The sequence below is a fragment of the Carlito syrichta genome, unplaced genomic scaffold, assembly GCF_000164805.1.
Source record: "Carlito syrichta isolate Samal-C Ts95f unplaced genomic scaffold, Tarsius_syrichta-2.0.1 Scaffold311911, whole genome shotgun sequence".
Taxonomy (NCBI): domain Eukaryota; kingdom Metazoa; phylum Chordata; class Mammalia; order Primates; family Tarsiidae; genus Carlito; species Carlito syrichta.
In genome coordinates this window covers 853,297-867,397 of record NW_007256007.1, presented here as the reverse complement: position 1 = coordinate 867,397, position 14,101 = coordinate 853,297, and the positions used below count along the sequence as shown (strand labels likewise).

The 14,101-nt window shown below is 45.7% G+C and overlaps 1 protein-coding gene across 1 annotated transcript in view; it reads left to right on the top strand.

Annotated features, from left to right (window-relative positions):
* CCDC60 (coiled-coil domain containing 60) overlaps nt 1–13,683 on the top strand; it is a 114,113-nt gene extending 100,430 nt beyond the window's left edge. The window contains exons 8-14 of the mRNA XM_008069309.1: nt 1,044–1,125; nt 4,370–4,441; nt 6,962–7,018; nt 8,004–8,126; nt 10,091–10,222; nt 12,325–12,514; nt 13,582–13,683. Coding sequence (XP_008067500.1) covers nt 1,044–1,125; nt 4,370–4,441; nt 6,962–7,018; nt 8,004–8,126; nt 10,091–10,222; nt 12,325–12,514; nt 13,582–13,683 — 758 coding nt within the window. The remainder of the gene's footprint in view (nt 1–1,043; nt 1,126–4,369; nt 4,442–6,961; nt 7,019–8,003; nt 8,127–10,090; nt 10,223–12,324; nt 12,515–13,581) is intronic.
* The last annotated feature ends 418 nt before the right edge of the window (nt 13,684–14,101 follow it).

The following is a 14,101-nucleotide window of genomic DNA, read 5'->3' as shown; positions in this document are numbered from 1 at the left end:
AGTTACAGTCAACTAATCTTAAGTTACTACTGAAGAGAGGTACTTTAATACATTAGCATAGCCTGAGTGCCCAGTTTCTAAAGAGTCTACAGTAGTGGCTAGTAACATCCTAGGCCTTCACATTCACTTACCACTCACTCACTCACTGACTCAGAGCAACTTCCAGTCCTGCAAAGCTCCTTCCATGGTAAGTGCCCTATACCGGTGTTCTATTTCTTACCTTTTACACCATATTTTGATTGGTATATGACTGTCATTACATTCACAGTATTCTATTTCCAAAGAAGATCACACACAGAGGTTCTGGAGATCAGGGCCTTGACATACCCTTGGGGGAGGCGCAGTTCAATCCATAATAGTCAGGTATGAAGAATAGTTCTATATTACATAAAACCAATAATGTTAAATATGAAAATGAAAGTTAACTAATGCACTGAGGAGCAGTGAGAGCCAGAGAGGACACACCTGTCTAAATAAAGGCCACAGCCAGCATGCAGCAGGAAAAAGGGCAAAATATCCCATGTCAGATTCTTCTAGGGCATCTGGAGGTCTGGATTTCTATGTGGAACCTTCAAGTTTTAAAAGGTTGGCATCCAGAGCGAAACAAAAGAACACATTTGTGGACTGGATTCAGCCAATGGATCACTAGTTTGGAAATTCAGTCCTGTAGGGATCAGAGAGGGCTTCCTGAACAAGATGATTTCTTGGAACTGGAAGCAGTTCTCTCTGGCTGCAAAAGAATTTAAGGTGCAGAAAGGAAGGGAGATGAAAAGGGAGATTAAAAAAGCAGCCAGATCCTGGAAGGCCTCACAGGCTCTGTAGAAGAATGTAGATGCTGCCAAAAGAAAAACAGGGAGTCACTGATGGGTTCAAGCAGGGGTGTGGCATGGTCAGCTGCCTCTTCTGAACCCCAGTGGAGTCCCTTCCCAGATCCCCAAATCTCAGAAGTGGAGGTGACCCCAACTTGGAGGCTGGGCCCTGCCCTGCACAATCCTGACTCAAGGGTGTCTTCTGGTCAAGGTGACATCTCCTATTTCCATCAGATCTGCAGAAACTCCTGGAGATGGCTTGGGAAGACGCCCGGAGGACAATCACAGAAAGTGGCATGCAAAGAAAAGCCCCCAGGTACATTCTTTTGACTCCTGGGACAAATAAAGCCTATCAGAATAACAACAATGACATGAACAACAGCAGTTGCCAACTAGTGAGCATTTTCTCTGTGACAAGCACTGAGCTATGTACTTACTTTATGGGTATCACCTCTCTTGCAATAACCCTATGAGGTAGTCACTACGATCTTATTTCACAAACAAGGAAACAAGGCTCAGAAAGGCTATGTTACTAGTTCAAGGTCACCCAGTTAGTGAATGGTAAAACTGTGACTCAAACCCAGGCCTTTCGAATTCAAAAAAACCGTTCTCTTCAGCACTCTGCCATGCTGCCCCCAGTAATCCTGTGGTTATTCATTCATTCTTTGAGTGAATATGTATGGGCTGTGTACTAATTATTATTGTGAGAAGTATCTATGAAAGAAAAGCTCAGAACCCTGAGAACATATAAGAAGGGCATTTGGCCTAGTCTGGGACGGGGATTGGGATCCTTGGAGACGTTTCCTCCAAGGAAGAAGCTTTAAACTGGGATTTGGTTAAAGCATGAAAATGAGTCTACCTGACAAAATTTAGTGGGGGAGGGAGGGAGGCACAGGAGAGAGTATTCCAGATAGCACATGTGCAAACGTGGTCAAAAGGGACCATGGTACCTTCAAGGAAGTGAAATGCAGCCCAAGTGGGATGTAGCCCAAGGATTCTGGTTTTTATCCTAAGAGCAGCAGGAATTCTTTGAAGTTTCAAGCCAGCAGCCGATGTGATTGGTTCACAAGGAGGTAGTGTCAGACTTGAATCTGAGATGTCCTCTTTTTGGTAGAAAGCCTCACCCACCAGACTTCTGACCTGCAAAAGCCCCAGAGAGCATGCAGTCTACAGCGGAGTTCCCTTCCCAAGTGTGATCCCTTTGAGTAAGCAAATTACTTCCTGAAAATAAATGAGGCACTGGAAGAGGTTCATCATCGCCTTCAGCCTACTGGGATGCCGACTGTGACTTATTGGTTATTGTTATTACCATAATTACAGCTCCCTGCACACGTTCACATGTATCACACCTCGTCTCTGCTCATTAGTGATGAATTTGCTTGCTGCTGCCTCAACCCCATTGGGGCTCCTCCAAAAGGAGGCACTTAGAGGCACTCAGAGACAATATTGGCCCACAAGTCCCCCACTGCTGTGCCTGATTTCTAAACATTAGATTCAGGCAATAATGATAAAACATCAGCTCAGTGAAGCTTCTTCCTTTGTAAGAACTCACATTGTGAGCACTGTCTTTGGAGTCAGCCTGACATGGATCCAAAACCTGGTACCCTTGGACAAGTCACCTAGCCCTTCTCTAAACCTCAGTATTCTCATCTATAAAATGAGATTGTATAGCATCAAAGCATTGGATGTGAAACCACATAAACTAGGGTCAATCTGCATGATTTATTGCTGTGTGATGTTGGGCAAGTTGTTTCACATCTCTGAATCTGAATCGGAATCTATAAAATAAGGCTCATTAGCAACCTATCTCAAAGGGTTGTAGTGAGAATTAAATACTATCATTGTAAAGTAGTATTAATGTTATGAAAATAACATCAACTTCAATGAGTCAGCTTAAGCAGTTAGTTAGGTAATGCTTTTCTTTCACCTATTAGCACAGACCTGGCACAGAGTAAGTATTCAAGAAATGGAAATAGGGATGGGGTGAAGATAGCCATCATTTTTATTTCACACATGGTGCCCCATGTAGTCTTCACACACCTTGCTCTAGACAGTAAAGAGCAACTAGGAGTGACCTCTATAAGGTCTCCGAAGATAAAACCGCACTAGAACCTATTTCTTGCTGGGCAGGGTTGCGCACACCTGTAATCCCAACACTTTGGGAGGTTGAGGCGAGAGGATTGCTTGAGCCCAGGAGTCTGAGACCAGCCTGAGCAACATAGCAAGACCTTATCTCTACAAAAAATTTTAAAAATTAGCCAAGCATGGTCATGCATACCTGAAGCCCCAGCTACTTGGGAGGCTGAGGAGGAAGGATCACCTGAGCCCAGAAGGTCAAGGCTGTGGTGAGCCATGATCCTGTGTACCCTAGCCTGGGAAACAGAATGAGACTCTGACTCAAAAAAAAAAAAAAAAAGAAGAGGAACCTGGTTCTCACGAGGCCCATCACATGGCCTCTACATGCAATTTAATGATAAAATAACCATGGTTACAGAGCAAGAACCTGTTGAAATTTCCCTTCCCATTAATTCCTTTGGGAGAAGAATCTCCCTAATCTCTAGCTAAGCCAGCAGATATTGAAGCTTCGACATGAAACTGCAGAGAAGTAGTTGGGAAAAACAGATTCTCTTTTGCTCCCTCACTTTGGTAACTAAATTTCTTTCTCACATTAGATACCAAATCTTCCACCAAGGCTAGCATAGAAAATTCTGGGGTTTTTAGGAGCCTCTACAAGTTTCTAACCCATCTAGCCCCCAACCTCAAGGTCAGTCTGTCCCTAGTCATCTAAGAAGACAGCCTTCCTTAAAATCTCCCAGCAGTGTCCTCAAAGATCAGAAACAGTGTGGGGCATTTATGAAAAATACAGATTTCTAGACCTCATCCCAGACCCACTGAATCTCCAGAGGTGGCTGCATTTTTTAACAAGCATTTCGAGTGGGCATTATTTCACAGTATTTTACAGGGTGCTGGGGAAATCTAGGAGGTGTGTGAGAGTGGGGGGAAGATTAAATGCAGCTTCTGGGGCCCCACTCCAGGCCTGATGTATCAAAGCTTTGAAAATGTGGCCCGGAAATCTGATTCTGTTGTTTTTGCTCTTGTTGTTTGGGGTTTGTTCATTTGTTTGTTTGTTTGTGACAGGGTCTTGTTTTGTCACCCTCGGGGAAGTTGAGTGACACCATCATGACTCACTGCAGCCTTGAACTCCTGGGCTCAAGTGATCCTCCCACCCCAGCCTCCTGGGTAGGTGGGACTACAGGTGTATGCCACCACATCCTGCTAATTAATCGATTGATAATTGTAGAGATGGAGTCTCTATGTTGCCCAGGTTGTTCTCAAACTGCCGGCTCAAGTGATTCTCCCACCTCAGCTTCCCAAGGTGCTGAGCCACCATGCCCAGCCAGAATCTGTATTCTAAGCAAGCCCTCTAGGTGAATCCTATGCCCAGCAGGACCTGAAGCTCTCTGCTCTAGAAGGAGAATTCCCCATCCTCCACAGATATTTACTGCCACAAGAGCATCATGTATTCAGTGCCTTGTTAAAAGATTCATCTTGCTTTGCAGCATCTTGCCAGTGCTCAAACAAAACAAGAGCGATTCTGCCTTTAAGGACATGCAGACCACCCACAAGTCAAGGTAGGAAGGTCTGAAGCCTGCAGCAGGTGGTTGGAAGCCAGCCCATAGTCACAGGGACCACTGCAGAGATGCCCCTCACCAGACCCTGGAGAGTGGAGCAGGGAGGGGGACTTTTTCCTTCTTATGACTTCACTAGAAACAAGCCCCTTCACTCCAGTGCCAGGGGTAAGTATCCAAGGGTTCCTCCCCAGCAATTACATACCATAAAGTTACAATCTTATGACAGTGAAGAGGTGAGGTAGGGGTTGTATGTACTCCCTCTTTACTTGGGTAATTTACAACGGGGGAGGTGGAGGTCTTCCTGCAATTCATTTGGAGAATATTCTTAGATTCCCCATCTGTGTCAGGAACTGTGCTAAGTTCTGGGAATTCAGCAGCAAATAAAACAAACCCAACCTGCTCTCATGGATCTCAATGTCTGAGCCAGGATTATGACCCTTTTTTGTGCCATAGACCCTTCAGTACTATGAGAAAGCCTATAGACTCCTTTCAGGAAAATGTGTCTAAATGCAAACTATAAATTACAAAATTTATTAAGAAATGTGTAGTAATATAGATTATTATGTTACAGTCAAACTGGGGATATAGCAATCTATGAGCCTTAGCAATGCATTATAAAACAAGACTTATCTGCAGGTCTAATAACTATTGCAATGTTGAATTCGTGCAGAGTCTAAATGATTTTTCAAAGTTGTAACGTGATATGCAAATACCTGTGATTTCCATTTTGTCTAAAGGTTAGTTAAAATAGAGATGTAATTTTTTTCCCCATCTGTATTTGTGAACCCTTTGAATTCTCGTGCTTAAGAATCACCGGTCTGATGACAGAGTTGAGCATTTCTCAAATAATTATTTCTCAAATAATTCTGTAATTAGCCACCAAATCACAACTGTGAACTGTGCTGAAGGAGAAGATGGGATGATTGGGTGAACTTAGCGCCAGGGTCTTACCAAGCTGAGACCTAGAAAACAAGAATTGACTAGCCTATACGGTGAGAAAGGTGTTCCAAGCAGCAGGGACAGCATGTGCAAAGGGTCTGAGGCAGGAGGAAGCTTAGAGGTACTGAGCAAAGACCAGTGGGGCTGAAACTCAAGAAGGGCCAAGAGAGGGGCAGAGTGAGACAGGCAGAAGGGCCTTTTGTTGTTTATTTCTGTCCATCTGTTTATCAACAGCTAGTAACACCACTTCTCTCACCTTCCAGCTCCTCTCTGAGTCACTGTCAAAGCTCTCAGAAAGAAGAGAGCCATTTAAGGAGGAAGGTCAGGCCCACCATGCTCCACCAATGGATTAATCTGCAGGAGCTGGGGCAGTTGGTTGGAACCCCCAAACAAGGCCCTGTGGATATTACTAATGGGGCCCTGCATTCCATCCGGGTGGGATAAGGGTTTGTTCCACCACCTACCAGACCTGAGTCCTTTAGGTCTAATCCTGGGAACTTCTAAGGAAGCAGCAAAAGCCAGAACCTGTTCCGTGGGGAGGGGTCTAGGAAATGGCCAGACCTGCATACCTAAAGAAGTCCCAAATGCTGCCAGGCCGGAAGGGAAGGGTTCACCACACTTAATGGGGATAAGAAAAACAGTCTTAGCCCCCTAGAGTCGCACAGAGAAAGTGGCCAAGTTGGTTTTCCAAGCATTTGGAAGAAACAAGGGGAGACAGTATGGGAGAGAAGGTGCTAGACAACAGTGATGAGGGCCACCATCTCTAAACAAGGCTCTGGGAGAGAAGCATAGGGGAGAGGTGGGAAGAGGCAGGGGCCTTTGACTCCCTCAGGAATCCTGCCCAGGTAGAGTCTCAGGAGGGAGCAGTTACACCTAGAGTCAACTGTTCACACCTAGAAAAGGTCAGATGGCGCCATGAGTTGACAGGTCACAATGATGAAACAGACCATCCAGGTGAGAGCTCGCCCACAGATTGGGAGGCATTGCCTCTGGGTTGGTCTCTGAACCTAGCTCTGTCAGCCTCCACAGTAGACTTACTTGGGAGTTCAACTCAAGGGCCAGCTTGGAGAGGAGAATCCTTGAATGAAGAGGCAATCTGGGGTCAGGGACACCAGAGACAAGTGGCCAAGAGTACTTAGCCATCCCTTCCCCAAATCTTCAGTGTTAAAGTGTTGGTTGTGGAGAGAAGGATGGAATGATCCTAAGAACTCATCCTAATTTTGAATGGAGAGACCAATTTCAAACAAAAGAAATTGAGATCCAGGAAGTAATCCTGACAATATGTAGAAGGAGAAGGTCAAAGCTGGACTGGAGAGTTCATACACTTGCTGTGGACCATACAACAGGGTAGGATTGGAGCAGGTGGGAAAGAAACAAGGAGGACCTTCCAGCCAGGGAGCATGGCAGGAAAAAAGGCCAAGAGGTGGAAAGAAACACATTGAGTTCTATGACTGTGCTTTGATCAGAACGCCCACCCTTGCCTGAATCCCAGAGGCTAGCAGGTGTCATGGCAGCCCGGGAGGCACCTTTTTCTTGGACTTCAGACTCTGAGCAACTTGAAACCACACCTTTGTATTTCAGAACCAGCAGCACAAGTGGAGAAAGCCACAGCCTGCCAGACCCGAATAAGTCTAAAAAGCAAGCCAGGAAGGCAGTGGAAGGAGCTGGGTGAGAAGGATGGTTGGGACCATCAATCAGTCTTCTCAGGGAGTGGAAGTAACACAATGCAGGCCAGACTCCCTGAAGCCATAGACAGTACTGGAGGACAAGGAGTCCCCCAGGACAAGGGGCTCATAGCCCAGAGGCTGAGCAGCAATGCGGACAGTGGCCATAAGTTCCTCCATGTGCGGGGCACTGTGAGAAGCATTCTGTGTTCACTGCCTTGCTTGTTCCTCAGACCTGACCCTCCTATGAGGCAGGGACTTTATGTCCTTTTTTTTTTAACAGACAGAGTTTCACTCTGTTGCCCAGGCTGGAGTGCAATGACACAATTATAGCTCACTGTAGCCTCCAACTCTCAGGCTCAAGAGATCCTCCCATCTCAGCCTCTCAAGTTGCTGGGACTATGGGAATGAGCCATTGTGCCCAGCTAATTTTTATTGTATTTCCTTATAGAGGTGGGGTCTCAAACTCCAGGCCTCAAGCAATCCTCCCTCTTCAGCCTCCCAAAGTGCAGGGATTTCAGGCATGAGCCACCATGCCCAGCCCATCAGGCCTGTTATCCTGTTTTATAGAAGCTGAAACCTGCCCAAATAGAATGTCTTCCCTGAGGCCACACAGCTAAGAAGTGATGGAGCTGGTGTTTGAGCCTGAGTCTCCCAGCTCCAAATTCCATCTCATGGGTCCTTAACATTTGCTGGGCCTAAGTAACCAGCTTCCGCACTGTGGGCTCATTTAATAAAGCGTGGACTGCCATCCTGATGCTGTTGGGAAGATCTGGCCTTCTTACATATAGGCGGATGCTTAGGGAGGCTCCAGGTGAGGGCAGAGGACCCTGGTGGGTACAATGGGTTCCCACTGCAGAACAACTTGGAGCCCAGGGAGGCCAGAGTACGACCTGTGAGGCTACTGGGGGTGTCCCTTGGGCTTCATCCCCTCAAGTTCTTCTCATCTGTGTCTACAGCCGTGCCAGTCGTGATATCATCCACTGCAAAGATGGGGTGTGTAACAGTTTGAGGACCAAGTTCTACAGCATTGCCCGTGAGGCCGGCTTCTGCCTGCAGGACAAGTTGGAAATACTCAGGAAGTAAGGGTCACATATATCCATTCAGTCAGAGGACATTTGTCTGATGCCTCCTAACTATGTATCTGCCAGGTGCTGGGACCAAAGCAGGGAGCTCCCTGCCTTCGGGGGCTTACAGTATTCTGGAAAATATGGGCAGAAACAAAGTAACTACATCTGTAAATGTATATGTACAAATTATAATCATTGTTGTACAGGAAGAGAACAGGGTGCTTGTGAGGGAGAGAGGGAGGGTGGGGGGGAGAGATGGCAAGAGGGAGAGAAAGAAAGCATAGGGACCTAGTAATTTAAGTTAGGTAATCTAGAAAGACTTCTCTGAAGAGGCAAGTTTTACACACATGAGAGGGAGCTGGCAGTGTGACAAGCAGATAGAATGACATTCTAGGCAGCAGAAAAAGTGCACACACTTCTAGGCAGCAGAAAAAGTGCCCAAGTAAGAAGAGACACAGAGGATTTGAAGAAGAGTGGCAAGTGGGACATGAGGCCTGCATCATACACAGCCGTAAATGCCACATAATTAGGACCTGGTGCTTGGTTTTAAGAGGTTTTTCCTTCTTACCTTGCCACCCAATAACCGCTCCCCTTTCTAACCTGATCCTTGGAGCCCAGCAACCATCCCTCCAGTGAACTCATCACTCGACGAAGTTTGCATGAGCGCCCTTTGCCCCCTCGTCCTTGTAGCATTGACGGAGTAGCTGCTCTGGAGAAGACCAACCCCTGCCTCTTCCTTCTGGGAGCATCCAGTCTAGTGGGGAAGCAGACAAGCAAGCAAAAAATTACCACACAGAAAGCAAGCAATTACCACACAGGGTGATGAAGGTCCACATGGGAGGAAGCAGGGGGCTAAGGTTACACAAAGAGACGTCCCACCTGGCCCGGAACAGCCCTCAGGAAGGTCTTCCTGGAAGAAACAATATGTCAGCTTAATACACACAGATGTACATATACACAATGGAATATTATGCAGCCATAAAGAAAGACAAACATATGGACTTTGCAGCAACTTGGATGGATGTGGAGTCGATCATACTCAGTGATCTGTCACAGAAACAAAGAACAGAGGACCATATGTTCTCAATCATAAGCAGACTTTGAACAATTACAACACTATAAGAAAGCATTTGGCAATAGTGGAAAACTGTCAGGGGAGGGGAGGTGGGATTGGCAGTTGAGGGAAACTGCTAGGGGAGGGGGGCATACCTCATCCACAAGGGTACCTGCATAAGCAACGTTTGTATACCTAACCCTGAATTGTAGCCCACATCTTTATAGTAAACAATTTTTTAAAGTACTATTAATTTAATTAAAAATTAATTAATTTAAAAAACACAGATGATATTTCCAAGGCACTTACCATGTTCCCTTCCTGGGTTTAAGAGCTTTGGATTTATCTATCATTTACTCCTCACAACAAACTTTGGAGGGTACGTTACTCAGAAGAACTTATTCTGAGTGAAATGGAAAGTCATTGAAAGTTGTACACAGTGGGGTGACATGCTGATGTGTATAATATAAAATCTCCTTAGGGAGATAGGACACACACACAAAATGATGAGGGGAGCAGGGAAGAGAGGAACCAATGTGAGTTAAACACCTGCTTTGTGTCTAGCATGAAGTTTTGCACTTTACACACATTATATCATTTAATCCTCACCCCAGAGAGTGAGGAGCTATTATTATCCCCCATTTCACAGGTGGGGAAATTGCGTAAATCCAAACAGAAGAAGGAAGAGAATGAAAATGAATAAAAAGTGACTAGATTTAGCAAGGGAATAGTACTTAGGGACCTTGGAGACAGCCATGTCCTCCTGTGGCAAAAGCCAGATCCTAAATTAGAGAGTAACTGTGAGGGTTGTGAAAAGCCCCACAGAGGAAGAGCTGCTTAAGTCAGATCTCAAAGGGCAGCTAGAATGTTTAGAGGGGGAAAGGACCTGATTCTTCCTTCTCTTTTTCATACAACCTTGCAGGCACCAAGAAGAAAGAGGTATCCAGAAGTTCAATTCTTTTTCCCTTGTCTCAAACTTTCAAAAGGATATAGCAAAAATGAGACATCAAGTATTTGTAACAAAAGGAGATGCGGAAGAAATTGCAGGCCACTGGTAAAGACCCTGTGAACCAGATAAGGTGTCCTTCAGGACACAAAGAGGCATCACCTCAAAACTCTCACTGGCCACCCAGAGTGTCCCTCCTAAACATGCTAAATCCAGAGTGCAGTCAGGCCAAAAGCCCCCAGTTTCTGAACCACAGACAATCCAACCCATTGTGTTCCCCATATTTACTGTCTGATTCAGCCTTGCAAATTTGGAGGACTACTTTGCCAGCCCCCCTGAGAGACACAGATGAGGCACACCAACCTGAAATGTTCTACAGATTCTGAGGTCTGTGATCACTACATTCTCCCAAATAATTTAATCTCTTAAGAATACAAAACCAGGCAGGTATGTCCTAGGAATACCATGCCCCCACGCAGGATGATAATAAGTAGAAACACTTTTTGTGCAATATGAATTAAGTGACTACTGAATGTCACTACCTGAGTAATTTTCATAAGCTACCTATTTTATCCCCCCCCAAAAAAAAAATCCTGAAGGGATATCCTTTAACCCTCCATTTCACAAACAAGGAAACTGAAACTTGGAGAGGGAAATTCCCTTGTTCAAGGACACACCACCAGCAAGTAGTGAATTTAGGATAAGCACCTCTGTCCAACCCCTGTCTGAATGCTCACTTGCAATATGGAATTGGAGTCTGAGGGACTGTGATGTCCTGAACCCCATCCCAGAAGGATGAACACACCAATATCTAAGAGTAAGATGGGAAAATCTAAAAATGTACCCAGAGTCCCTTCCATGGTTTTCAAAATCTGGAACAGGAGCTTACAAGCAGTCCCCGGGTTCTCGGCAGGGTTGTGAGAACTTCCGCGCCACCTCACATCCCAGAGTGTCAGGTTCTCACAGCAACACCTGGCCCTGAAGATACATGGGCTCTCGAGAGGGGCCCTCAAGAAAAGGGAAGAGGGTCCTCTCCCCTCTTTGGGGGAAAGTAGGGGAGGAGTAAAAGGAGTTATAAACCAATTCACATAGCAGTATTACAGTAGACGATCGATGCTGGTCCCCCTCCCACAGTGGGATTTAGCCCACATTACTAAGGGTGGAGTTTCTGGCATTGTTAGGGGGAAATAACTGCCCTCTGCAGTAACATTAAAATCAAGTCAAACAAAACACAGCCTAGTAAGAGCGAAGCCAGGTTGTAGCTCTCCACTCATCCAGTGATTCTTTCAGTCTTTCAAATAACAGCTATTGAGCACCTGCTCTGAGTTAGGTGGCGTTCTGGTGTCCTGAATACTAAATAACTCAGGCAAGGTTTCTTTTCTCAAAGAGGTATCGTTCTAAACAAGGAGACATGAATAAATATATAAACATACATCATAAGGTGTATGAGTAGCCCAGAATGTATGATGGACAATCAATTTCTTCTTCAAAATTTTCCAGTGAGCACATATATAGTGGGAGAGGTTGGAGGGCGTTTTTGTTTGTTTGTTTGTTTGTTTGTTTTACAAGAGATTCCATCTCCTGCCTTAAGCCCTAATTGTATCTAAGCCATCTCCTTAGGTTAGACTTAGGTAGGTTAGAATTTACCCATTCTCATTATCTTAAGGATGGATTCCCAAACTACCCTTGCACTCTGTCATAACACTCAAACAAAGCTTTGACCTGAACTTACTTGTTAATCAAGGAGATGGAAAATGCACACACACACACACACACACACACACACACACACACACCATCTTGTAAGAGCTTTCTGCATCCTAGAAAGCATTCCACAGATGTGTCCATGTCCTCCCTGATCTGATTAATGTCCACAAGAGAAGCTTCAGAATCCCAATGATCCTTCCTTTCTTCTAGCTTTTCACATTGTCTGCTTGATAAAAAAAATTATAAATAATCCCTTGAAAGCATGCCCTTATTTTGCGTTTTAATGACATGCAAATCATGCTCCATCATTTCCTATCCCTAAAAGTAAAGACTTGCCTGATCCATGGTCCATAGAGGAAAGACCCCTAGATAAAGAACCCTGGGGTCCTGGAGACATCAGATGGGTGGTAGAAAGAGAAAGTGAAGATAGACTGTCCAGCCTGAGGCACTCAGGCCCACCTCCCAGCAGCTTCCTAACTGGCCCTCTCCTCTTGGAATTGAAGGTACTTTGATCTCTTGTCCAAACTGCCCGAGGATCTGAAGGACTTCCGCCCTGCCAAAAAGATCCTGGCAAAACTGCAGAAGTTTGGGGAAAACCTGGACCTGAGGATCCGACCCCACATCTTCCTGAAGGTGCTGCAGGATCTGAGGATCTGGGAGCTGTGCTCGCCTGACATCGCTGCGGCTATCGAGGTGACCAGCGCGCTCCCCAACTCCCCCATCCCCCCACCCCAGGCCCTTATCAATGCCTCAGGTGCCCTCATTCCACCACTTCTCAACACTACTTAAGTGCTGGGGACACAGTGATTAAAAAGACACAAAACTGCCTTCACAGAGCTCGTAGTCTAACAGGATTGTCCCACTACTTGCTTGTTCAACTCCAACTTCAAGGGACATTAATCTTCAGTGTAAATGGTGTCCCCTGGAACCTCAGAGACTTTAGGGAGACATAAGCAAATGGGCTTATGAAGCCCATAAGAAGGAATACTTTAAATCTTGCTACTAAAAGGGTGGCCCCTGGACTAGCAGCAGAATTTACATTTTAATGGGATTCCAGAGTGCTGGTAAATCCGAGGGGATCTCTTAACCAGGGCAGCTGGAGAAGGTGACTTCAAGCTGAGCCCTGAACAATGGGAAGATGGCACCGTGAAGAGAAAGGGAGGGAACGGTTCAGGAAGGGGACAGCAGTGCAAAGGCCCCAAAGCAGAACACGACTTGACTTGTTGGAGGAACTCAATGGCAGTCAATGAATGTAGAAGGACGCAGGCAAGGACATGAATGGTTCTCGGAGGCCAGTCTGTGCAGACCTCTGAAGGTCAAGGTGAAGACACAGGTTTTTACGTCAAGTGAGGAAGCCCTGAACAATTTTCAATAGTAGTTCATCCTCACCACCAGACTAAGTTCCTGGTACTCTATTCCCATATCAAAGGGCATCAGTGGTGAAGACTCTGAGTAAGGTGTCAACCGATGCAAATAAGGTCACTTCCTTAATTTTATTTGATGGCCCATGTGCATTTTAATAGACTTCAGTCCCTCCCAGTTAAGAAGTGACTCAAACGGTCCAACTCTCAGGCCTTCACAGGCTATGGGGGCTCTGATGTTTCCATGGTGCTCAGGCATTTATAATTCCTGAATGGAGACATCCTGGGGCCACCAGTCTTAATCACAAATCTTCCAGGATCTTCCGGGAAGGAAGGGAGAGAGGGTGGAGTCTAACTTCTAAATCAAATTCTGAGATTGCCACTCTATCTGCCCTACAGTTTGTGCGAGAACACATCATCCATATGCCTCAAGCAGATTACATCAGCTGGTTGCAGAAGCGAATCAGCATGCCTATCCAGCCCTACAGTGCCCTGACATAGGCTGACCCGGGTCGACCAGCTGTTCCAGTGGAGTAGGGCTAGCCTATACCATGTTCCTGCATCCTACCTGTCTACCTGCTCCCTGCCAACCCACACGAATGTTCTTTATGTCACAGTTGGGTCATCTGGAGACTGCCTTCTGGCAACATTTTAGAGGGAAACATTTTCAGGTGGCCCTCCCCTCAAGTCTACAACCCAGGCCCAACCTTCTAGTCTCAATTCTTCACTGGTCCAGTCTGACTCTACCTACATCTTCTCCAGATTCCTTCATCTTATTTATCATCCTCAAATTCTGGATAATAAAATTGAGCTGAAAGTTTTATGTCTAGTTAGAAGAGAATTGGAGCCGTGGAATTTGGGTGTGGTATTCATATCCTAGTAACGACAGTTATCATTTATTAAGCTTTCGTTAAACAAC